This window comes from Perna viridis, chromosome 9 (genome assembly GCF_037379345.1).
Source record: "Perna viridis isolate PV_CMFRI_1.1 ecotype Kerala chromosome 9, ASM3737934v1, whole genome shotgun sequence".
Taxonomy (NCBI): domain Eukaryota; kingdom Metazoa; phylum Mollusca; class Bivalvia; order Mytilida; family Mytilidae; genus Perna; species Perna viridis.
In genome coordinates, this window is record NC_142453.1 from 8,291,277 (window position 1) to 8,317,950 (window position 26,674).

General features: G+C 40.5%; 2 protein-coding genes and 1 long non-coding RNA gene across 17 annotated transcripts in view; 2 read left to right on the forward strand and 1 right to left on the reverse strand.

The window, feature by feature from the left end:
- The window catches only part of LOC148606549 (uncharacterized), a 56,794-nt gene that overhangs the window by 29,550 nt on the left and 570 nt on the right, over positions 1-26,674 (reverse strand). Inside the window, exons 1-2 of one of the 2 annotated variants that reach the window (XR_015915068.1) lie at positions 1,066-1,162; positions 427-537 (exon numbers count right to left, since the gene is read on the reverse strand). This is a non-coding gene — a long non-coding RNA (uncharacterized LOC148606549). Of the gene's footprint in view, positions 1-426; positions 538-1,065; positions 1,163-26,674 lie in introns of those variants that run through there. The other variant, XR_015915067.1, reaches the window with a different exon arrangement.
- On the forward strand, positions 2,786-11,693 carry LOC148606551 (uncharacterized). Of its 14 annotated transcripts, none has more exons than XR_015915061.1 (3): positions 2,786-3,688; positions 4,269-4,362; positions 11,599-11,693. XR_015915061.1 is itself a non-coding variant. In XM_088544637.1 (3 exons), the coding sequence occupies exon 3, from the start codon at positions 4,407-4,409 to the stop codon at positions 5,565-5,567; it is 1,161 nt and encodes a 386-aa protein (XP_088400763.1). In that variant the 5' UTR covers positions 2,786-3,162; positions 3,561-3,714; positions 4,269-4,406; the 3' UTR covers positions 5,568-5,570. The 14 variants fall into 14 exon arrangements, 7 of the variants coding, with proteins under 7 accessions (XP_088400763.1, XP_088400759.1, XP_088400760.1 ...); XR_015915059.1 differs by lacking the exon at positions 11,599-11,693 and adding an exon at positions 9,868-10,436 and having other exon boundaries at positions 2,786-3,714; XR_015915060.1 differs by lacking the exon at positions 11,599-11,693 and adding an exon at positions 9,868-10,436.
- Positions 16,298-26,674, forward strand: part of LOC148606552 (uncharacterized) — a 28,276-nt gene continuing 17,899 nt past the window's right edge. The window contains exon 1 of the mRNA XM_088544667.1: positions 16,298-16,453. The gene's annotated coding sequence lies outside the window, so the exon portion shown is untranslated. The remainder of the gene's footprint in view (positions 16,454-26,674) is intronic.

Here is a 26,674-nt window from a genome sequence, read left to right on the forward strand (position 1 = left end):
GCCCCAGGCTAGGGTTCTGAGCACTATTTAGTTGACTTTTACGACAAGCTTAGCGCTGCTGCAGGCCTATTCTTTTAACACCCGGACCTGCACGGGGGCAACATGTTTAGGGAAAAAAAAATTATAACTTATGGTCTAAGGGGAGATAATCTCACTTTATTCTAACTGTCAGAATTTTTTTTATAATAGGCCAAGCAAAATATTGCTTTAAAAATAATTTACGTACAGTAGCACTCACAGTTGCAACCTCATAGTTAGTTATATGGCGTCATCTTCAGTACTATTTCTCATTGTTGAAAAATGTCTTCTAAAGGACCTCTGAGAATCAGGAGAGCCACTTTGTTTTACAATACAAAGAAATCCGGCCAAAGAATCAAAACTTGGAGCAATTAATACAGAGTCAACTTCCACAGAAGTCGGTCCTACCTTGGATACTGATGAGGTGGTGGAACCAACTGTTAAAAGGCCCAACAGGTTATTATGAGACGGTGGTTTCAGCTGTGCAGGATTCTTATACAATTCCATTCCGGCTTCGGCCTAAAAAGGGAAGTAAACCAGGACAGGATTTCTCTGCTGAAGATTACAGTGATTCTCGAGAAAATATCATTTTTAATTTCGCACTGGTATCAAAGTTAATTTCTGCATGCTTTATGCATAAATGCAAAACTCCAAGGTCATACGTATCTATAGCCAAGAGAATAAGAATGCATTTCCGTCTCAATTAAGTGCAAAAAGATGTTCCTTTAGCATCAACGACTTGAAATTATGTACTGAATGCACAAAAGCAAGTCGTGGACCAGCCCCTGGATCATTAAATGAAGGACTAGTGCTTTCAGCAACAAAAACCAAGGTTGGTCCAAGTGACCTGTCATTCATTCTGACATGTTTGAATATAAAAACTCCAGCATTATCACACTGATATATATATAAAAAATTAACAGTATATGTGACAGCGTGCAAAGTCTAAATGAAAATTCAATGCTGGAAAACCAACAATTTGTATTAGCATTTAATAATACATTGGAACTCGGAAATGAAATTGATGTAGAAACAGACACATCATACCATTAGGCTATGAAGCAGGTACGCAGACCTTTGAACATGTTGTGGTGAAAAAACACTGGACGAAGTTTGCTAATTGCTTCGTCTGTTGCAAACAAACTGTTCCAAAAGAAACAAAAATTGTAATCATATGAATAAAAAATTATGGTACTGATGAGTCTATTTCTTCTTGCGAAACAAAACTGACGCGCAAAAATTTAGAAAATATTCATAACACTAATATTTTGAAAACATAATCAGTAAACTCCGATGCATACTTGCAAGTTGGGAAAGTTGTTAGGAACGATTTTTTATCTTTCGAATATCCCATACAGTATTACCATTGTTTCGTTCAGTTAAAAAAAAACCAACATGCAAACAGTTAAGATAACCTCGCCTCGCCCATCGAACTATGACGGAGGCTTTTTAGGCGAAAATTGGCTACTTGTATAAGAGGCAGAGTGCGATTGGTACGCATTAAGAAATACTAAGAAATTATTGAATGTGGACAGATTTGTAGATCGAGCTAATACAGCAATAAAAAACATAATTCCATGTCTCAGTAATCGTCACCAAAATTGCAGCAGAAATTAGTTTGTTTTCTGTGCTCATTCGGCTAAATATAATACAAAATTCTTGCGGTATGGGAAACATTTGTCACTTAACAGAGAAGACGAGTCAATGTTTGTTTGTTGGGATTTAACACCCGAACAGCAATATTTCAGCTATATTCAGACGATGAACATGTAATGATGAAATGAAAAAGGGACGAGACACAAGGACAATGGGGTCGACAAATTTTGATTGCCACTAGAAATAGGGAGAGGTGGGTAGGGTCGGGCAATTTAGCCTCCTGTGGCGGAGCCCTATGGTTCCTACTCCGGGAGAACACCACAGCAGGGTTCTTTAACTTCCGAGAAACGTGGCATCTTTCCCAACACGGTGCACCACTATGGTTTGCGGTCAGGTTTTCCGTATTATGACCTGACAACTCCAGCATGTAGCATACCAGGGGTAACCCATTCCACCTGCTCGCTGGGCAGAGCGCCCTAGGCCCCAGCTAAGGTTCTGAGCACCAAACGTCGCCTTTTACGACAAGCTTACCGCTGCTGCAGGCCTATTCTTTTGACACCCGGACCTGCAAAGGGCTAGATACGTGTACAATGTATGGTATCATCTGCATATCCATACAGGAATACACATCTTAATGAATATGTTTGTTTGTTGGGGTTTAACGTCCGAGCAGCAATATTTCAGCTATATTCAGACAATGAACATGAAATGGATGACAAAATGAACATGAAATGAAAAAAAAGGATGGGTCACAAGGATAATAGGGTCGACAAATTTTGATTGCCACTGGAAAAAGGGGCATGGGTAAGGTCGGGCAATTTAGCCTCCTGTGGCGGAGCGCAAAGGTTCCTACTCCTATCGAATACCACAGCAGGGTTCTTTAACGTGCGAGGAACGTGGCATCGTTCCCAACACGGTGCACCACTATGGTTTGCGGTCAGGTTTTCCGTATTATAGCCTGACAACCCCAGCATGTAACACGCCAGGGGTACCCCATTCCACCACCTGGGGCACACATCCCAGTTGCTCTGTGGGCAGAGCGCCTAGCCCCCGGCTAGGTTTCTGAGCACTATTTAGTCGCCTTTTACGACAAGCTTAGCGCTGCTGCAGGCCTATTCTTTTAACACCCGGACCTGCACGGGGCTCTTAATGAATAAAAAAGGTTCAAACTGTCACCGTATAGATTGTAAAGGGGGGATGTATTTGATATAGTTATTATGTAGATCGTATGCATATATGATCCGTACTTGAATTTGATAGATTATTAGTTGTTTATAATCTAGAAGGGGGATGTTTTGTTTATATGTTATCAATCACTCATCATATCATTCGTCATTCATTCATATTCATCATGACGTACATGTATTTGTAATCATCATGACGTACATTTAATCAATACGACATGAACTATATTTTGACTTTATACAGTATCGACATTCCCGCGCCACGGGCACTGCATGTCTTACTAACAAAATATTATAAAATCAATAACAATTGAAAATTTGCTCACTCCACAATAGTCGACGGAGGACGCAAGTCGCCGTTCAGGTACGAATATTTATTGATTAAGAAATTTATTTCATTTCTAAAATATTTTATTTGGAAACTTTATTATTCAATGAGATAAAGTTTAATAAGATTGATAGTAAGTAAATTGGATAAACGTTTTAGCTATTTGGAATTCATATAGTTTCAATTTGACAATAATCATTATTCTTTAGTTTAATAATATTTCATTTCAATTTCCGTAATTCATTTTCACAAATTTATGCAAAGTTAAAATTCGTATAGTTCATTCATTTCATGTTAGTTTATCATTCAATATCGGCAAATGATAGTTTTTGTGCATCGATACTCCGTAAATACACATTTATGGAATGTGTAGATCTTGTGCATTATTTTCAGGTTACGCTGTATTTGGCAAACATGTATATGTTTATTTTCAGACGAATAAAGTTAAATTACCAGGACGACTTTTTATGCAGCCATAATACAAATATTTTGCCGATGTCCCGGCCCTTGTATTTTGACCTGCGACAAATGGAGGTTCCACCGAGATAAGCTATAGTCCATGGTAATAATGGTACAACTTTATTAATGGTACAACTTTATTAATGGTACTACTTTAATGGTACAACTTTATTAATGGTACTACTTTAATGGTACAACTTAAAATTACCAAATTTCAACTTTAACCACATATGTTCCGGAACCACGACAAACGGTATTGGTAAAATGGTTGGGATCCATACAAGAATTCCAGCAAATTAGCCGTCCGTATAATTATGAGAAGACATGGTTAAAGTATTAAAATTAGATTAATTGTGGGAAAGTCAACATAATTACAAACCATTTATGTATTTGCGCAGACTTTATTTCAACAAAACATTATTTCGTAACATTGAAAGAAATTACAAACAGTATGCAACTGGAGTCAGTCCGATATCGTAATAGGAGTCGAACGATGTGCAGTTCCTTTTAATTTGCCGATAAGCAATTTGCGTTACATGATATGATGTATAGACGCCAGCGACAGGTCAACTGAGGACATTTTGCCGAAACATAAATATTTACAATTTTATTCATTTATATTGTGTACATGTGTTTATGTATTGATGTTTTATGAATATTGATATTTTAATTATATTTATCAGATTTATGAATTAATCTGCACACTGAGCACTGTAGATGTAATCACTCTCAAGCATGTCTGCCGCGACAGTTTCGACTGACATTGACTGATTATTGGTAAGTATCATCATTGTTCATTTCATTTTCATTGATCATTTTGCATGTTGAATTTATATTTGAGTTTAGTAACTCTATTAGTTATTATGGCATCGGGTGGCAAAGAGACACACAAGGAAGAGCAAAAGAGTAGTATTGAAAGTATTAGTGAAGAGAAAATAGCTCTTATGATCGATATTATTAATCGACATTCAGATTACAAAGTTGTTACATCTGAAGAGTTCGATAGAATGAAACATATTCCTTCTGCATTTGTAACTAGTACCCCAGCAGTAAGGAGCAGGCAAACGCCTACACATACCCCACCCCCTATTCATGATTTTCATGCCACAATGGCACATGATAATCCTGGTGTGTCTCAAGCTAAACCTAGAATACCAATATTTTCTGGGGAAGAGAAAAGCGAAGTGAATTTTGACGTATGGAAATACGAAGTCAGATGTATTATTAGAGAAGGGAATTATAGCGATATTATTTTGCGACAGAGTATACGTGGGTCTTTGAAGGGGAAAGCAAGAAGTTTGCTACTTTCATTGTCCGATGACGCTACACCGTCCCAGATTATAGATAAACTTGAAGGGGTCTATGGGAATGTGTTTAGTAGTGAAGCATTACTGCAGAGATTTTATAGTGAAAATCAACAACCAAATCAATCAGTTGCTGAATATGGTATGCAATTAGAGGGTTTGATACAATTGGCTGTTGAAAAGGGTCAAATAAATCCTGCAGCTAAGAATGAGATGCTTCGGTCAAAATTTTGGTCTGGTTTGAGAGATCCATCATTGAAAAATGCTAGTAGATATAAGTATGATACTGTAATGGATTTTGATCAGTTAAGAAAAGAAATAAGATCAATAGAACTTGACTTATCTAATTATCAAAGGTCTAAAAGTACTGAGAAAAAGATACAACAACAAGCTTCGATTACTCAATCAGATAAACTAGATGAAGTATCGAAATCGTTGAAATCTCTGAACAAGAAAATAGAATCTATTGAAGATGAACTTAAAAAGTTGAAAGAGTCGAATAGAAATGAAAAACAAAATCAAAATGGAAAAGGGTCAGGACAAGGTTATAGAAGTTATAGAGGTTATAATAGTAGAGGTACGAATAGAGGTCAGAGAGGTAGTTTCGGAGGTAGAGGAAACTATAATAATAGTTACAACAACCAAGGTCAGAATAAATCCGATAATTTAAACGGATAAAGGTCTCGGTTGAAGGACGAACACGTGACTTTACACAAAAGGTTTCAGAAACCTTTAGTCCTAAAGAAAGTTATGATAAAGATCAACAAAGTCTGTTAGATAGAATGGTTGGAAAAGCTAATGAGGCAAATATCATTGTCAATAATGTTAAATGTAGGGCATTGATCGATAGTGGTTCAATGATTTCAACAATTTCAAGCTCAATGTTGAATAAATTGAAACCAGTACCTGAATTACGGGATCTGAGTGAATTATGTCTAACTGTCAATGTAGCAGGTGGCGCTGTTTTGCCATACCAAGGTTATATCGAGGCCAAAGTTAAGGTCAGTTTTATGTCACAAGATGAGGTTTATGTACCTCTATTAGTTGTTTCTCCGACTGAATACAATCAGAATGTTCCCATTGTAGTAGGGACAAATATAATCAAGCTTTTCCATATGTGTATGTCTGAGGATAATACTCAAGGTATTCCGAAAGAATGGAATTTAGCATTTAGTACTCTGACCGAATCAATTGTAGGTAAAGTTAAATCTACAAACAGAAAGCCCTTAAGGCTAAAACCCATGTCAGTCATGACGATTAATGGATTAGCTAAATCCAAGGTTTCATGTGATACAACTGTTGTAACAGAGAATTTAGAGGGCGATAACTCTGATTCTTTAGCAGTTTGCCCCAGAGTTGTTAATCTGAAGGGTAAAACTTGTAGAGTTCCAGTCAGAATATTTAATATGACAGCGAGAACAGTTGCCATTAAACCTAAAACAACTATATGTAGTCTGAACGAGGTCAAGGTCATGCGTCACATAGACTTAGATTCGAATGAGAAAAATGTTACGAAAGATATGCCTTTAGAGGAACTTGGTATTAAAATATCTGATAGTTTAGATTATGAGGTAAAGGATAGATTGCGAGGTTTGCTTGGAAAATGGAAGTCAGTATTTTCCAAAGGTTCTTCTGATATAGGGTATACAAAATTGTTAGAACACGAAATTAAATTGACCGACGATAAACCATTTAAAGAGCCGTATAGACGTATACCACCGGCGTTGTTCGATGAAGTTCGCGAACATGTTCGGGAAATGCTAGAAGCGGGTTGTATTCGCGAATCGAATAGTCCGTTCTCGAGTAACGTTGTACTTGTACGAAAGAAAGACGGTAGTCTTCGTTTCTGTATCGATTTTAGAAAGTTAAACAAACGTACCGTGAAAGACGCGTACGCTCTACCGCGGATAGACGAGACGATTGTCTGTCGGGTTCTAAGTTCTTTTCCCGCCTAGATCTACGTTCGGCGTATTGGAATTGTGGAATCAAGGAATCTGATAAATTTATGACCGCTTTCAATTTAGGCCCTTTGGGATTTTACGAGTGGAATCGTCTCCCTTTTGGATTGACAAATTCCGGTGCGACGTTTCAAAGGTTAATGGAACGATGCATGGGCGAGGCTCATTTAAGACAATGTCTAGTTTTTCTAGATGATATAGTCGTGTTCTCGAGTACGATCGAACAACATTTCGAACGTTTGGAATCTGTGTTTAAGCGTCTTGAAGAGAATGGTTTAAAACTTCGCGGCGATAAATGTGAGTTTTTCAAGAGTGAGATTAAGTACCTTGGGGTTATTGTATCTGCCGACGGTATTAAGACCGATCCCGATAAAGTATCCGCCGTAAAAAGCTGGCCTAAAGTAAGTGGTGTCAAAGATCTTAGAAAATTTCTTGGTTTTACATCATACTACAGAAAGTTTATCAAGGACTATGCTAAGATTGCAAAGCCATTAAATGATTTGTTAATTGGTCACCACACTAACAAAAAAAAGGCTAAGCCTAAGAAGAAAGCAAAGCCAACTCCCTGGCAGTGGGGTACCAATGAGCAAAATGCGATGGATGCAATCATTAGCAAGCTTATAAATCCACCTGTTCTTGCTTTTGCAGACTTCTCGTTGCCTTTTATTCTTAATATAGACGCATCTGGAACTGGTCTTGGTGCTATATTGTATCAGAGAAGAGAAGGTAAAGAGAGGGTCATTGCATACGCTAGTCGTAGTTTACGTGGTCCAGAACGGTTATATCCGGCCCACAAGAGGGAATTTTTGGCACTTAAATGGGCAGTAACCGACAAATTTCATGATTATCTGTCAGGTAGTAAGTTTGAGGTCAGAACTGACAATAACCCATTAACCTACGTCTTAGATAAAGCTAAGCTTGATGCTACAGGACATAGGTGGGTGGCCGCATTGTCAAACTATGATTTCAATCTGAGCTATCGGACCGGTAAATCGAATATTGATGCCGATATTTTGTCCAGAAATCATACTAATCTAAACCACATAGACTGTGACGTCATTAAGGCAGTATGTAGTTCAGCAACTATTGCTCAGTCAGAACAACCAATAGTAGAAAGTTTACTGTTATCGCAAGATGCAGAAATTATCGACAATATGGATTATCAGTCAAATTTATCCGATATTGACTGGTCCAAAGAACAGAAATGTGACATTGCAATCAGTAGAATTATCGAATTAATTAGTACTGGACATAAACCGACGAAACGGCAGATCTCGAAGGAAAGCGATGACGTCAAGAAATATATAAGAGAATGGGATAAATTATATATGCAACAGGAGGTTTTATATAGAAAGAGTTTTATCAACAACGAGTCAGTTTCTCAGCTAGTGTTGCCCGATATCTACCGTGAGATCGCTCTTGTAGGTCTTCACGACGATGTTGGTCATCAGGGCCGAGATAGGACTTTGTCGTTGGTAAAATCCAGGTATTATTGGCCAGGTGTAGATAAAGACGTTGAACGTAAGGTGTCGTCATGTGCAAAATGCATTCTAAGAAAACCCAGATCAACGAAATCCGCAGAATTGATTAATATATCTTCGTCTCAGCCTTTGGAGATTCTATGTATAGATTATCTAACACTGGAACGATCCAAAGGGGGTTATGAAAATATATTAGTCATAACTGATCATTTCACAAGGTATGCTCAGGCAATTCCAACAAGGAATCAGTCAGCTAAAACTACAGCCAAAAGTTTATGGGAACATTTCATTCAACATTATTCGTTTCCATCTCGTATACATAGCGACCAAGGTCGAAACTTTGAGTCGAAAGTTATCAGAGAGCTATGCAATTTGGCAGGCGTTAAGAAATCACGCACCACCCCTTACCACCCACAAGGTAATGGCCAATGCGAACGATTTAATCAAACTCTGTTAAATATGCTAGGCACTCTCGAAGATGATAAAAAGGCGAATTGGAAGAGTTATGTAGCACCGCTAGTACATGCTTATAATGCTACTAAGCATGAAAGTACTGGTTATAGTCCGCATTTTCTAATGTTTGGTTGGCATCCACGTCTTGCTATTGATGCATTTTTAGGTAGTGACGTCAACTCTTCTTCGACAGCCGATCGAAATTCGTATGTCTATGGTTTGAAGAAAAGATTGCAGTTCGCATATAAAACGGCAGCGAAAACAGCAGAAAGGGTTAATAGACGTCATAAATCTCGATACGACCTCAAGGTACGTCAATCAACACTTGAACCGGGTGATCGAGTATTATTGAAGAATGTAGCATTCAAAGGAAAACATAAATTGGCAAATAAATGGGGTAAAGAACCTTACATCGTAATGTCTCGACCCGATTCTGAAATTCCAGTTTATGTGATCCGACAAGAACACGGACGAATCCGAAAAACGGTACATAGAAATATGTTATTACCGATTACATCTGTCCAATTTCTGGATTCTGGGGAAACGAGTCGGAACCGCCCAGAAAGAAAGGAGACGGAAGTTTGTGTCGACGTTACAGAATCGAATGAGAATGATTATTCAGTTGGTATTGACGATGTGGAGTATGAACCGGAGTCTAATTCCGAGGATGAACTCGTTTTTGTAAGACATGACGGGTCACAGAAACAGGTTAGTCCTTTGAATCCATTGGCAGTTCCGTTTGATCCACAAGTAATCGTTAGGCGTGACAATTATTCGTCCGATTCAAGTTCGAGCAGTTATAATAAACTGTCGAGTTTAACTGATACCCGATCGAGTGCGACATTAGAGAATTCGATTTCCGATGTACGAGAAAGTAGCGAGTCCGTCGTTAAACCAAATGTTAGTGAACCGGATGTTACACCAGAAATCCCAGTTCGTAGGTCTACTAGACAAGTCAGACCACCTATCCGATTTAGAGATTATATTACATAGTTTTATTAATTCATTAATTATATATATTTCATTTTGCGATTTTGTTTATATTAACGGAAATTTCCATATAGAATATATATTCATTTCTTTTAGATTGAAATGAACCCGCGGACCTATACATACACTTCCAGTAGAGGAAGAACACTGGAAGGCAAATTGTTTTGCCAACATTTATACGTAAAACCGGGTGCAAACTTGAGACAATTATGTGACAAAGCGTACGATGATTTAAAAGATATAGATGGTAACAAAATCGTTTATTTTATAGCGGGTATACCGGACATATGCTCCGTTCGCAGAGCAAACCGTTATCAAGAATCTTGCTTAGAGATCAGAGATTCAAAAGGAGAAAAGATCAATCATATGCAGATTTTTAAAACTAATATCCGTATGATAGAAGAGAAGTTAAGTTCCATAGATTGCAAAATAGTAATGGCAACTATTACTACTATGAGTTTCGTGGTATGGAACAATATAAGACTTCAACAAGGAAAAACTTCTTATCTTCTATTGGATACGCATTATGATAATATGCAAGAGATGCTGAACGAAATCTTAAACAAAATAAATAGTTATATTACAGAATATAACACCGGCAACGGATTTGTCACACCGTTTTTGCACACACCAGTTCATAAATATAATAAAGGCAGAATTCGATACGTTTATTTAAAATTGATTGATGGTGTACATCCGGGAATCGAATTACGTGATGTATGGATTCGACGTTTGAATTCTGTATTTGGATGTAATGAGTCCAAGTTGAATAATTGAGAAACAAAATGGGTTCACAAACATGATGTAAATCTGTCTGATATTTTGATAAATTGTATTGTTTGCAATATTTTACATGTGTATAAATAAATACTTGTTTTCATATGAGTTTTGGACATTTGTAATCGCATAGAGGCGCTTGCCACATGTTTGACTTGGGAACGGCCAAATTTCATTTTGAATATTTGACTATGCATTTTCGATTGTATTATAGGTTTATTGTTTTGTCATTGGTTTCGGGGACGAATCCCATTTTTCTTATGGAGGGGGTGTATGTCACCGTATAGATTGTAAAGGGGGGATGTATTTGATATAGTTATTATGTAGATCGTATGCATATATGATCCGTACTTGAATTTGATAGATTATTAGTTGTTTATAATCTAGAAGGGGGATGTTTTGTTTATATGTTATCAATCACTCATCATATCATTCGTCATTCATTCATATTCATCATGACGTACATGTATTTGTAATCATCATGACGTACATTTAATCAATACGACATGAACTATATTTTGACTTTATACAGTATCGACATTCCCGCGCCACGGGCACTGCATGTCTTACTAACAAAATATTATAAAATCAATAACAATTGAAAATTTGCTCACTCCACAATAGTCGACGGAGGACGCAAGTCGCCGTTCAGGTACGAATATTTATTGATTAAGAAATTTATTTCATTTCTAAAATATTTTATTTGGAAACTTTATTATTCAATGAGATAAAGTTTAATAAGATTGATAGTAAGTAAATTGGATAAACGTTTTAGCTATTTGGAATTCATATAGTTTCAATTTGACAATAATCATTATTCTTTAGTTTAATAATATTTCATTTCAATTTCCGTAATTCATTTTCACAAATTTATGCAAAGTTAAAATTCGTATAGTTCATTCATTTCATGTTAGTTTATCATTCAATATCGGCAAATGATAGTTTTTGTGCATCGATACTCCGTAAATACACATTTATGGAATGTGTAGATCTTGTGCATTATTTTCAGGTTACGCTGTATTTGGCAAACATGTATATGTTTATTTTCAGACGAATAAAGTTAAATTACCAGGACGACTTTTTATGCAGCCATAATACAAATATTTTGCCGATGTCCCGGCCCTTGTATTTTGACCTGCGACAAAACTACTATTTTCTTTAATAAAAATGGATATCTATATTTTAACTATCTAGTTATCCATGCTATACCTCATGTTTAGGGTTTGTTTGTTTGTTGGGGTTTAACGTCCGAGCAGCAATATTTCAGCTATATTCAGACAATGAACATGAAATGGATGATGAAATGAACATGAAATAAAAAAAAAAGGATGGGACACAAGGACAATGGGGTCGACAAATTTTGATTGCCGCTGGAAATAGGGAGAGGTGGGTAAGGTCGGGCAATTTAGCCTCCTGTGGTGGAGCCCTATGGTTCCTACTCCTATCGAATACCACAGTAGGGTTCTTTAACGTGCGAGGAACGTGGCATTTTCCCCAACACGGTGCACCACTATGGTTGGGGGTCAGGTTTTCCGTATTATAGCCTGACAACCCCAGCATGTAACACGCCACGAGCACCATTCCACCACCTGGGGCACACATCCCAGATGCTCTGTGGGCAAAGTGCCCTAGCCCCGACTAGGGTTCTGAGCACTATTTAGTCGCCTGTTACAAGATTAGCGCTGCTGCAGGCCTATTCTTTTGACACCTGGACCTGTACAGGGCGAAATGAAAAATGGGATGAGACACAAGGACAATGGGTTCGACAAGTTTTGATTGCCACTGAAAACAGGGAGAGGTGGGTAGGGTCGGTTAATTTAGCCTCCTGTGGCGGAGCCCTATGGTTCCTACTCCGGGAAAATACCACAGTAGGGTTCTTTAACGTGCGAGGAACGTGGCATCTTTCCCAACACGGTGCACCACTATGGTTTGCGGTCAGGTTTTTTCGTATTAAACCTGACAACCCCAGCATGTAACATACCAGAGGTACCCCATTCCATCTGCTCGCTGGGCAGAGCGGCCTAGGCCCCAGCTAAGGTTCTGAGCACTATTTAGTCGCCTTTTACGACAATTTGTTTGTTGGGGTTTAACGTCCGAGCAACAATATTTCAGCTATATTCAGACGATGAACATGAAATGGATGATAAAATGAACATGAAATGAAAAAAAAGGATGGGACACAAGGACAATAGGGTCAACAAATTTTGATTGCCAATGGAAAAAGAGGGATGGGTAAGGTAGGGCAATTTAGCCTCCTGTGGCGGAGCCCTATGGTTCCTACTCCGGGAAAATACCACAGTAGGGTTCTTTAACGTGCGAGGAACGTGGCATCTTTCCCAACACGGTGCACCACGGTTTGCGGTCAGGTTTTTTCGTATTAAACCTGACAACCCCAGCATGTAACATACCAGAGGTACCCCATTCCATCTGCTCGCTGGGCAGAGCGGCCTAGGCCCCAGCTAAGGTTCTGAGCACTATTTAGTCGCCTTTTACGACAATTTGTTTGTTGGGGTTTAACGTCCGAGCAACAATATTTCAGCTATATTCAGACGATGAACATGAAATGGATGATAAAATGAACATGAAATGAAAAAAAAGGATGGGACACAAGGACAATAGGGTCAACAAATTTTGATTGCCAATGGAAAAAGAGGGATGGGTAAGGTAGGGCAATTTAGCCTCCTGTGGCGGAGCGCAAAGGTTCCTACTCCTACCGAATACCACAGCAGGGTTCTTTAACGTGCGAGGAACGTGGCATCTTTCCCAACACGGTGCACCACTATGGTTTGCGGTCAGGTTTTCCGTATTATAGCCTGACAACCCCAGCATGTAACACGCCAGGGGCACACATCCCAGTGGCTCCGTGGGCAGAGCGCCTAGCCCCCGGCTAGGTTTCTGAGCACTGTTTAGTCGTCTTATACGACAAGCTTAGCGCTGCTGCAGGCCTATTCTTTTAACATCCGGACCTGCACGGGGCTCTTTTACGACAAGCTTAGCGTTGCAGCAGGCCTATTCTTTGAACACCCGGACCTGCACAGGGTAAGTGGATGATAAAATGAACATGAAATGAAAAACGGGATGGGACACAAGGACAATGGGGTCGACAAATTTTGGCTGCCACTGGAAATAGGGAGAGGTGGGTACATTTAGCCTCCTGTGGCGGACCCCTATGGTTCCTACTCCGGGAGAATACCACAGTAAGGTTCTTTAACGTGAGAACGTGGCATCTTTCCCAACACGGTGCATCACTTTGGTTTGCGGTCAGCTTTTCCGTATTAAAGCCTGACAACCCCAGCATGCAACACACCAGAGGTACCCCATTCCACCACCTGGGGCACAAAACCCAGTTGTGCTGCTGGCAGAGCGCCCTAGCCTCCAGGGTTCTGAGCACTATTTAGTCGCCTTTTACGACTAGCTTAGCGCTGCTGCAGGCCTGTTCTTTAGACACCCGGACCTGCACGAGGCGTAAAAATTTAGAAATTTAGTAACCTCCGATCCATGCTCGCAAGTTGGGAAAGTTGTTAGGAACCGTGTTGTATCTTTCGGATATCCTATACAGCATTACCATTGTTTCGTTCATAAAATGCGTACAGTTCAAAAAACCATACAAACAGTTAAGATAATCTCGCTTCTCCCATCGAACTATGACGGAGACTGTTTAGGCGAAAATTGGCAGAGTGCGATTGGAATTGGTACGCATTAAGAAATTATTGAATGTGGACAGATTTGTTGATCGGGCTTATACAGCAATAAAAAACATAATTCCATGTTTCAGTTTGTTTGTTTGTTTGGGTTTAACGTCCGAGCAGCAATATTTCAGCTATATTCAGACAATGAACATGAAATGAAAAAAAGAAAGGATGGGTCACAAGGATAATAGGGTCGACAAATTTTGATTGCCACTGGAAAAAGGGGGGATGGGTAAGGTCGGGCAATTTAGCGTTCTGTGGCGGAGCGCAAAGGTTCCTACTCCTATCGAATACCACAGCAGGATTCTTTAACGTGCGAGGAACGTGGCATCTTTCCCAACACGGTGCACCACTATGGTTTGCGGTCAGGTTTTCCGTGTTATAGCCTGACAACCCCAGCATGTAACACGCCAGGGGTACCCCATTCCACCACCTGGGGCACACATCCCAGTTGCTCTGTGGGCAGAGCGCCTAGCCCCCGGCTAGGTTTCTGAGCACTATTTAGTCGCCTTATACGACAAGCTTAGCGCTGCTGCAGGCCTATTCTTTTAACACCCGGACCTGCATGGGGCGAAATGAAAAAGGGATGGGACACAAGGACAATGGGATCGACAAATTTTGATTGCCACTGGAAATAGGGAGAGGAGGGTAGGGTCGGGCAATTTGGCCTCCTGTGGCGGAGCCCTATGGTTCCTACTCCGGGAGAATACCACAGTAGTGTTCTTTAACGCGCGAGGAACGTGGCATCTTCCCCAACACGGTGCACCACTATGGTTTGCGGTCAGATTTTCCATATTATAGCCTGACAACCCCAGCATGTAACACGCCAGGGGTACCCCATTCCACCACCTGGGGGACACATCCCAGTTGCTCTGTGGCAGTTTCCTAGCCTCCGGCTAGGGTTCTGAGCACTATTTAGTCGCCTTTTACGACAAGCTTAGCGCTGCTGCAGGTCTATTCTTTTAACACCCGGACCTGCACAGGGTTCCATGTTTCAGTAATTGTCACCAAAATTGCAGAAGAAATTAATGTTTGCTGTGCTGCTCATTTGGCTAAATATAATACAAAATTCTTGCCGTATGGGAAACATTTGTGACTTTACAGAGGACGAGTCAATGTCTGTTTGGAGTTTAACGTCCTGGCAGCAATATTTCAGCCATATTGAGACGATGAACATGAAGTGGATGATAAAATGAACATGAAATGATGATGAAATAAAAGGGGGGATGGGTTGGGTAATTTAGCCTGTGCCGGAGCGCAAAAGTTCTTGCTCCTATCAAATTACCACAGCAGGGTTCTTAAACGTGCGAGGAACGTGGCATCTTTCCCAACACGGTGCTCCACAATGGTTTGCGGTCAGGTTTTCCGTATTATAGTCTGACAACCCCAGCATGTAACACGCCAGGGGTACCCCATTCCACCACCTGGGGCACACATCCCAGTAGCTCTGTGGGCAGAGTGGCCTAGCCCCCGGCTATGTAGTCGCCTTTTACGACAAGCTTAGCGGCTGCTGCAGGCATATTCCTTTAATACCCGGACTTACACGGGGCACTTAAATAACAATTGGAAACGACGTTGCTATTTTGAGAGCTCATTCAAGGCAATCGACAGAAAGCTCCGATACTAGCGATAACCAAGAAATTTGATATTACGACTGAGTAAAACATTCTTCTTCCAGTATCATCTTTATGTATACCGTTAATGACGTCATAATGCTAAACTTCCGTAATATCTTGTGCATCTCAGTTACAATTATGAACTTGCTCATATTACCTAAGCAAGTTCAAGATCCCAATAAAGGAAATTACAAAAATCCCCGACGAATAGCGTTATTTTGGTGCTGGTAACACAATTTCCCATAATCGAGAAAATAATTTATCATATCAATGCACAATGTTCCGCTAAATTACCTTCGATTTACCTTGTAATTATAAATTATCACGATCGTTAGCGTCCAGACTACCTAATGACATGTCTGCACATGCGCGAGAATGAAACGACGCTTTACCCGTCAAATTCGCGGTGATGTACAGTGCTGTGCCATAATTCACCGGCAAAAACAAATATGGCGCCGGTCAAGCGTTACGTGATCAACAAATTATTTAACCCTGGGCTTCTCCGTCTTTAATTTTAGAAATCAACTCATGACAATGTAAATTAGACCGGAAATTAGTGTTTCGTCTGCTACGTCAGTGGAAAAGTTGATGTTTCCAAAGGTAGGGATGGTAAATGGTTTTAAAATTCAGGGGATATAACTAAATAAAATAAGCTAAAATGCAAGCTACATCTATTCCAAGCATAATGCAATTTATTTGAAGACAATATGATCAATATTAACAAAATTACGAATGTTTTTTGTAGACCATTGTCTCTCTTTTTCTTCAGCGTCAATTCCCTAAAATATGTCCCAAACACCCAAAATATTGAAAAAAAATATTTAAAAATGTTACAATTAATTTCCTAAAACTTTAACAAGTTCAAAGTATTAAGAAACAATAGGTGTTCATATTTAAATAGTTTTTAAGGCTAGTAGATCAAAGTAAGCTGTCTGATAGAAGCAAAATAAGGGGAAGACAACTAAAAAATTCCACTATTTTTTTTTGGAAAATTTATATTTGGTCTCCATTAAGCATGTAATAATCCACAACAAGATTCCAGATAAAAATAATAGATGTTAAATGCAAGCAAAGACTCGGTCCATCATTATGCATATCAATTAAAGCCTATATCACTAAAAAAGACAAAATTAAGGTAGATTTTGAAGTCATAGCCTCTTTAATTTTTGTTCAACCTAGAAGGGCACTGAGTCGACGAACCAAGTATATACATGTAATGTCCAGAATTGTTGGTATATCGTAGTTTCTCCAAGTTTAATAACTTAATAAGCTTAAAGTGTTTGTTTCAAAGAGGTTTTTTGCTTTCCAAACATAACATTAACATTAAATAAAAGCAAAATCAAGGGGAGGCAATTGTAGACTTAAAAATACAGGGAAAATAAAAATCAAATTAATAACATGTTCCTGCAGTAGATTGTCGGCTTTCGGTGTCCATAGTATTCACAAGACCCGTGCAGGTCCGGGTGTCATAAAAGGCGACTAAATAGTGCTCAGAACCCTAGCCGGGGGCTAGGGCGCTCTGCCCGCAGGACAACTGGGATGTGTGCCCCTGGCGTGTTACATGCTGGGGTTGTCAGGCTATAATACGGAAAACCTGATCTCAAACCATAGTGGTGCACCGTGTTGGGAAAGATGCCACGTTCCTCGCACGTTAAAGAACCCTGCTGTGGTATTCGATAGGAGTAGGAACCTTTGCGCTCCGCCACAGGAGGCTAAATTGCCAGACCTTACCCACTTCCCCTTGTTTCAGTGGCAATCAAATTTTGTCGACCCTATTATCCTTGTGACCCATCCTTTTTTTTTCATTTCATGTTCATTTTATCATCCATTTCATGTTCATTGTTTGAATATAGCTGAAATATTGCTGCTCGGACGTTAAACCCCAACAAACCAACATCATCGTCTGAATATAGCTGGAATATTGCTGCTCGGACGTTAAACCCAAACAAACAATATGATGTAGATAAAATAACTTTTAATAAATAAATTTGTGGTACAACCACTTTTCAGGCTGACTTTGTCCAAAAATAATGTTTATCTTTGGGATTATGTATATAATCAGCATTGTTTACTTTAGTGTTACCGTCTTAACGTGAAACAGCTGCCCCCTTTTTTTTTTTTTTTGTAATTCTCAAACAAGCACATAATTAATCCTCATATTCGAAATAGATAATGTATTTCTTGGAAAAATATTGCCCCGTGCAGATCCGGGTGTCAAAAGAATAGGCCTGCAGCAGCGCTAAGCTTGTCGTAAAAAGCGACTAAATAGTGCTCAGAAACCTAGCTAGGGGCTAGGCGCTCTGCCCACGGAGCCACTGGGATGTGTGCCCCAGGTGGTGGAATGGGGTACCCTGGCGTGTTACATGCTGGGGTTGTCAGGCTATAATACGGAAAACCTGACCGCAAACCATAGTGGTGCACCGTGTTGGGAAAGATGCCACGTTCCTCGCACGTTAAAGAACCCTACTGTGGTATTCTCCCGGAGTAGAAACCATAGGGCTCCGCCACAGGAGGCTAAGTTGCCCGACCCTACCCACCTCTCTCTATTTCCAGCGCCCGTGCAGGTCCGGGTGTTAAAAGAATAGGCCTGCAGCAGCGCTAAGCTTGTCGTTAAAGGCGACTAAATAGTGCTCAGAAACCTAGCCGGGGGCTAGGCGCTCTGCCCACAGAGTTTGTTTGTTGGGGTTAAATATTGCTGCTCGGACGTTAAACCCCAACAAACAAACGGAAGGCACCAAGACAAAGTCACAAGCCCTGGTGGTGAAAAGCGTGTAAAATTTTAAGGTAAGATGTTTTGGCGGAACCATAAACAATAGATCCATAATCAAGTTTAGACCTAACTAAAGATCTATACAAATTTAATCAAATTGAGGTATCAGCACCTCAATCGGTACTGGACACCATTTTTACTGTGGCATTCTCCCGCAGCAGGAACCATAGTATGTCCGCCACAGGAGGTTAAATTGCTGGACCCTACCCACCTCCCTATTTCCAGTGGCAATCAAAATTTGTCGACCCCATTGTCCTTGTGTCTCATCTTTTTCATTTCATCATTATTCATGTTCATTTTATCATCCATTTCATGTTCATCGTTCGAATATAGCTGAAATATTGCTGCTCGGACGTTAAACCCCATCAATCCGTTGCCGAAAGTTGACAAGTTCAAGACTAGTTCCTGTTGTTTTCAGGTTTAGCTTCTTTGCAAGGTGTTCTGTTACGAATGATAGCTGTGCTCCCTCGTCGAATAAAATGTTAGTGTCTATGAAAGTCTGGTATTATCCAACTGGCGCTAGAGCTGTCTTAAGAAGTATGCAGTCTCGCGACTAGACTCGGTGGTATGGGAATACAATACACTTGTGTCGCAACTCGGCTTCACTTAATTTCATGTTCATTGTCTGAATATAGCTGAAATATCGCTGCTCGGACGTTAAACCCCAACAAACACTTATCAGGTTTATGGAAGCGTTTTTGTGTTATGGTCCTTGGTCTCTGGGTCGTTTGTATTTGATTCTCCTCCTGTTTCTGGGTATTATCTGCGCACTTGTGTGTACAAATCCTTGTGTTGTTTCTTCTTGCAGTTTCTGCACGTGAAGTTTGATTTGCATTCATTCATTCTATGGTTGTCGAAATAGTTAAAGCTTAGTTTTTCTCTTAACAATGGCTATACGTGCTGATATATATCTTTAACTTTGGTGCAGTGGATCGGCTAGTTGGTTTCATGACAGGAAATACATGGGCGATTCTCTACTTTATGTGGAATATACCCAGTCTGATTTTGTAGTGGCTTTGATCTTGCTCCACCTACCAAAGATGACATGGTTGGTATATTTTGGCGTTCATTGGGGTCTTGTCCCTCGTCCGTTATTTTTTATCTCCAGTAAAGTATTTCTAAGGTCGCTGAGTACCCATGTACTAGATCCGTGTACTCTACGTAAGTTTTTACGTATTTCTCCTGGCAGTTTCTTCAAGATCATTGGCACAAGCAGCTTTCCGTAGGTTTGTTGAGATTCCCCTAGAGCACCTAGATTTCGAACGTATGACTCAATTTGATCGTAGAATGATTTCAGACTTCGGATTTCATTTTTGGGTTGTGGTATTACAATCAGAGCTTCTAGATACGTGCTGACAACTTTTTCATTGTTTCCGAATCTTTCAAATGCCTTTAATCACACAATTTAACAATACAATAACAAGTTTATTAAGAACTTAATAAAATTCATATTTAAACATAATAAAACTGTTTACAATTATACAATGGTTAAAAAAGTCAGTGTTCATCTCCATTCGTCGTCACGATCACCATTTACATGCACTATGTGAAATCTTCTTAAGAAAGCTTCATCCTGGGGTGGTGAATCATTTGAAGTGATGTAAAAGGTACCACGAAGTCTGTACCTTTGGTTGTTGCCATGTTTAAGTTCTACAGGTGCAGAATAACCATCTGTGAGTCTTTGAACTAACACCTGATGTTTCTCAAAGTCAATTGCACGAAATTCATCCCATATTATGTCTTTCTCACCATTGTATCCTTGAAACGGAAAGTTACTATTTGGATTGAACATGTAAAACGGAATTGAAGCTACGGCCACGTTATTCATTTTGATGACGTCTGCCGGGACCGAGCACGAGGCTTTTGGAGATCGCCAGATCTCTTAACAGGTATACAATTATAATGATAGTTGTCAATGTGCATGAATTCATTCAACTCTACAGTATTGTTTTGTTTCCAGTGAATGTGAAACATATTCCAACATCGAACGCTAACCCTAACCTCTTGTGATAGTGTAGGCTGATATGACTGAAAGCGAACGCTAACCCTAACCTCTTGTGATAGTGTAGGCTGATATGGCTGAAAGTCATCAAATGAATGAATAGTGTGGGCCAGATTAGTAAACTACACAAATATAGTTCAACAATTTTATTAATCACATAAAGACCTTCCACGAACACAGAAGGTAGTATACAAAATTAAATCAAAAGAAACAAACACTCTAACATTTCTGTCCTTAGACCAAAAGTGGCTAGCACCGCTACATTTCTTTCCAGGTTCATGTCCTGTTGTATTACCACAATCATCAAGGAATTTATCAGGAACTTGTCTTGGAACTTTCAGAAACCATCTCAGATGATAATCAGGTTCTTTTTGAGATCTCGTTTGCTCTCCAACAACAGTAATTTTATCAGCTGTACGAGCTATATCCTGAGCTTTCAACATGTCTTCAAAGTTGCCATACTTCATTGTTATACCCTGGTAACTAGCTTCCATCCAAGGCATCAACCTCGGTCTGTAACTCCCCCAAGGGTTCGTATGCTTTCCATCAATCCAATTCCACCTTCTGAACATAGTCGAATCATGATCTCCATCAGCGTCAAACTCAGTATCCAACAAGTCACCATGTACATCATGAAGGAAATTCAAATAACCAGTTCCCATAGGTATAATTTGTTTGTCCAGATGATTAATTACACTTGTTCCATCGTTGTAATGATTTAAAGCTATACTCTCAGCCCAACATTTCAAATTTGCAAATTTCCAACTAAATCTATGAAACTTCTTGTAATGAAACTTCAACAAATCACCAACTCTGGGGTCCTCCACCATGTTAGGTAAATAGTCTCCAGTATGATCAAATAGAGTCGTATTCTTTATACCCCAAGGTTTTGCTTTAGTAAACACGGTGACGAAGGACTTTCTGACAGTGTGCTTGACAGTAACGAATCGCATTCTGTGCTGTCTTGCAACTCTCTCGCCTCTAGTAGCATACCGACCCTTAATTCCTTGTTTACGGTTGAGATAACGCTTCCTTGTGGCAAGGCCTCTTCTTCTGTTACCCCGTGCAGGTCCGGGTGTCAAAAGAATAGGCCTGCAGCAGCGCTAAGCTTGTCGTAAAAGGCGACTAAATAGTGCTCAGAAACCTAGCCGGGGGCTAGGCGCTCTGCCCACAGAGCAACTGGGATGTGTGCCCCAGGTGGTGGAATGGGGTACCCCTGGCATGTTACATGCTGGGGTTGTCAGGTTATAATACGGAAAACCTGACCGCAAACCATAGTGGTGCACCGTGTTGGGAAAAATGCCACGTTCCTCGCACGTTAAAGAACCCTGCTGTGGTATTCGATAGGAGTAGGAACCTTTGCGCTCCGCCACAGGAGGCTAAATTGCCCGACCTTACCCATCCCCCCTTTTTCTAGTGGCAATCAAAATTTGTCGACCCCATTATCCTTGTGACCCATCCTTTTTTTTATCATTTCATGTTCATCTTATCATCCATTTCATGTACATTGTCTGAATATAGCTGAAATATTGCTGCTCGGACGTTAAACCCCAACAAACAGATCATCTTCTGTTTCTACGGTAAGTATAATATTGTAAGCGTCCTCTCCTTCCCTTGAAACGTCTTTTACTTCTATACCTATTATATCTGTTCCGATAGGCCATATTTGCAGACTTGCCTCTTCCGTATCCTTTGTTACTGACAAATGTACGGTAAGGGTTGTAGTAGGATGACTCGGTTCTACTTTTTTTACTGGGTAATTTTGTGTTTCTATCACGTACACCTCCTTTCCTCTTTCTAGTAGGTCGTAGATCCTGTTCGTGTTCAATATCAGCTGATGATCCTGCTCCCACTCGTTTAATGTGATCTTCAAGACGTCGTTCTTTATTTTGAGCGATACGATTGCGCAACCTAGTGGCGATATTGGAACCTGCTTTGACTGCACTCTTAGATGCAGCTCTTACTGATTCAATGGCACGTCCTCCGTTCTTGACTGATTCAATAACCGCATTTGCTCTATTAGCAGTTTCCAAAACTGGGACAATATAGTTGTAAGCTTCGTACAAGCCTAATGCAGCACCTCCAACAATAGCAGCCGCCGTGTTTACTCCTTAGTCTTCCAAAGCTGCAATTTCACATTCAACACATGTACTCGGATTGTGTAAACAAAATTCCTTTTTACAAATGTCACAAGTTAAACGAATACAAGCGGTACCTCCATCCACTTCACATTGATACTCAATACGTAAATATAGCCTCGTCGTAACTGACGTTCGTGGCCAATCTCCAGAGCATTGGTCTCTTCCATGCCTGCACTACTTTTGCATTCCAGAATACCACTGCCAGCAGCTTGAAGAAATTTGTGTTCAAGTCGAACACGTTTTTCTACGCAGAACAAATCGGATGAACTTGTCTACCATCTTGTTTCAAAATATTTTTGGTACTTTGTTGATTTGAATTGCTATGTATTTTTATGTTTTAGTGTAACACTGTCGTAGCGAATAAAGAACTACATTTTGTGTGACTTGTTTCTCATTCACCACTTCGTTGGTTGGGGTTTAACGTCCAAGCAGCAATATTTCAGCTATATTCAGACGATGAACATGAAATTTGATGATGAAATGATGAATGTCAAAAGGGGTGGGACACAAGGACAATGGGGTCGACAAATTTTGATTGCCACTGGAAATAGGGAAAGGTGGGTAGGGTCGGGCAAGTTAGCCTCCTGTGGCGGAGCCCTATGGTCCCTACTCCGGGAGAATACCACAGTAGGGTTCTTTAACGTGCGATCTTTCCCAACACGGTGCAGCACTATGGTTTGCGGTCAGGTTTTCCGTATTGTAGCCTGACAGACAACCCCAGCATGTAACACGCCAGGGGTACCACATTCCACCACCTGGGGCACACATCCCAGTTCCTCTGTGGGCAGAGCGCCCTAGTCCCCGGCCCCCCTGTGGATCGCTATCCTTGTGGTAGGGGGGGGCTTGCCTCAGTCCTGCCCCGTGCAGGTCCGGGTGTTAAAAGAATAGGCCTGCAGCAGCGCTAAGCTTGTCGTATAAAGGCGACTAAATAGTGCTCAGAAACCTAGCCGGGGGCTAGGCGCTCTGCCCACAGAGCAACTGGGATGTTTGCCCCAGGTGGTGGAATGGGGTACCCCTGGCGTGTTACATGCTGGGGTTGTCGGGCTATAATACGGAAAACCTGACCGCAAACCATAGTGGTGCACCGTGTTAGGAAAGAGGCCACGTTCCTTGCACGTTAAAGAACCCTGCTGTGGTATTCGATAGGAGTAGGAACCTTTGCGCTCCGCCACAGGAGGCTAAATTGCCCGACCTTACCCATCCCCCTTTTTCCAGTGGCAATCAAAATTTGTCGACCTTATTATCCTTGTGACCCATCCTTTTTTTTTCATTTCATGTTCATTTTATCATCTATTTCATGTTCATTGTCTGAATATAGCTGAAATATTGCTGCTCGGACGTTAAACTCAAACAAACAAACAGTGATCCTAAGAGCTATGCCAGCTGGAGTTTTTCCTCCTGGTAGGGTTACCTATGCTGGAAAGGTCAAAGGTTAGAGGCCAGACTAAAGCGATTTGAACATCGACCGTGGGCCCGGTGTTTAAAATAAAAAGTGGGTTCACCTACTTGTTTGCCGTAAGTTATTGGTGTGCGAGGAGGTCCTAGTGGATGAAGGTCGTATCTAGACTCCAGTCGTGACGTAACCCCCTTGTCATCGATGGCTGGATAATCGAGGATACGGCTGTATATGCCACTCGGCTCTTAGGCCATCTAAACGGGAGATCGAATGGACCCGGTTCGATCAATCGGCTGGTCACGCCATGCCGTTCATTTGTCCACCTGCTTTACTGATGGCATTTTGTTTAATCCAATGTTTCCAAGATTTTCAAAAGCTTACAAATGGCAATGAAGAAGGCGGTGGCTCAGCCAGCACTCCACAGATTTGTTTAGTTTCGCACTTTTGGCTAGGGATGAAAAATGACATAAATGGAAACCGGTGGTTGCTATAGTGATTAAAAATGAAGAATCTATTGTTGATAAAACATTTTCTGAAAAAAGGGGACTTTTAAAAGTATTTTGCAATGTTTTATATATTTTCAATGTTGAAGGGGCTTTTTTTCAATGACAATTTGACTTCATTGTGAAAGTGAAAGTAAGTCAATTTTTTACCATGCTAAATTTAATAAGTGGATTACAAAGTGAAATAGCTCAAAATCTAACCGGCGATGCCCATATGAGGAAGGGGTTTTTGAAGGGAAAAGTTTGAACAGTTTCAGGGATTGAAATAAAAATTTCAGATATTTTGCGGGAAATTTGATATTTTTAAACCTGATTTTATGAACTTTTTTGCAAATTTTCGCATATTTTTGCATGGTTTCTATGGTAACCCTATATGCTGTGGGTAATTTTTTTCCAGAAAATTTTTACTGCATCCTGAAGGCCTTGGCTTGAGCTATTTCTAGATATATAGATTTACAGATGCTTGACAATTTTTTAAAGTGATAAATGTTACAAAGCATCAGATTACAAGACCAAAATTAGGCAGCTCTACAATACTGTGGAGTGCTGGCTCATGGGTCAGTCGAGTAGTACGCTGTCTATGCGCCATTGATACATACGCTCTGTTCGAGTATGTCGTCTCTGGAATCCCTGATGCTATCTGGGGAATTCAGTTGTAAACAGGGTTGCCAAGGCATTAAATGAAATAATAAAGGACGTTAGTTTGCCAAACACCGATTTTAAACCTTTAATAAGAAAATATATTTTAAAGATGTGGCAGGACCGATGGGACGGTCTTGAACACAACAAACTCAATTCCATAAAACCCGATCAAGGCGTTCATCAATCCGGGTCGGGCAATCGCCAAGTGCAAGTGGTCATGACTAGATGCCGCATTGGACATTCTAGACTTACACATGGCCATTTGCTTGTTGGTGATCCTCATGTGGTTGCGCGCTGTCTGTATAAAAACAATAGCTTCCACCCATTTGAATATTGGCCTCATTCTCGTGAGATTTAATGTTTGTCGACGCACGCGGCAAGCCATAGTTATCGGTGTTTCTAGAACCAGGTGGAGACCTGAGTGTATCCCATGTGATTGCACTTTCTCTATCAAACATGTTCTTCTAGATTGTGTGGATTTTTAAATGTTTTATCGAAGTTATGTTTCTATATGTATTTTATGTCTTAGGAACCCCGTGCAGGTCTGGGTGTTAAAAGAATAGGCCTGCAGCAGCGCTAAGCTTGTCGTAAAAGGCGACTAAATAGTGATCAGAACCTTAGCCGGGGGCTAGGGCGCTCTGCCCACAGAGCAAACTGGGATGTGTGCCCCAGGTGGTGGAATGGGGTACCCCTGGTGTGTTACATGCTGGGGTTGTCAGGCTATAATACGGAAAACCTGACCGCCAACCATAGTGGTGCACCGTGTTGGGGAAGATGCCACGTTCCTCGCACGTTAAAGAACCCTACTGTGGTATTCTCCCGGAGTAGGAACCATAGGGCTCCGCCACAGGAAGCTAAATTGCCCGACCCTACCCACCTCTCCCCATTTCTAAGAGTGGCAATCAAAATTTGTCGACCCCATTGTCCTTGTGTCCCATCCCTTTTTCATTTCATCATCATTTCATGTTCATTTTGTCATCAATTTCGTGTTCATCGTCTGAATATAGCTGAAATATTGCTGCTCGGACGTTAAACCCCAACAAACAAACAAATTAAAGAATATTCAGGCGTCGGACTCGATATAGATGTTTTAACTCGATTTGGAGTTGTAAGTTCTCTGCTGAGGATGTCAGTTGATCTCCCAGAGACTCCAAAGGAAGGCTGTTGGTTTATATTGAAACCGGTGCCCACCTTTGATTGACTTGAATCAAGGCGTTGAGGACCGACGAATTTCTGTGTTGAATGAATCAACTCTTCTACTGGCTACCTCATGTGGTTGCGCGCTGTCTGTATAAAAACAATAGCTTCCACCCATTTGAATATTGGCCTCATTCTCGTGAGATTTAATGTTTGTCGACACACACGGC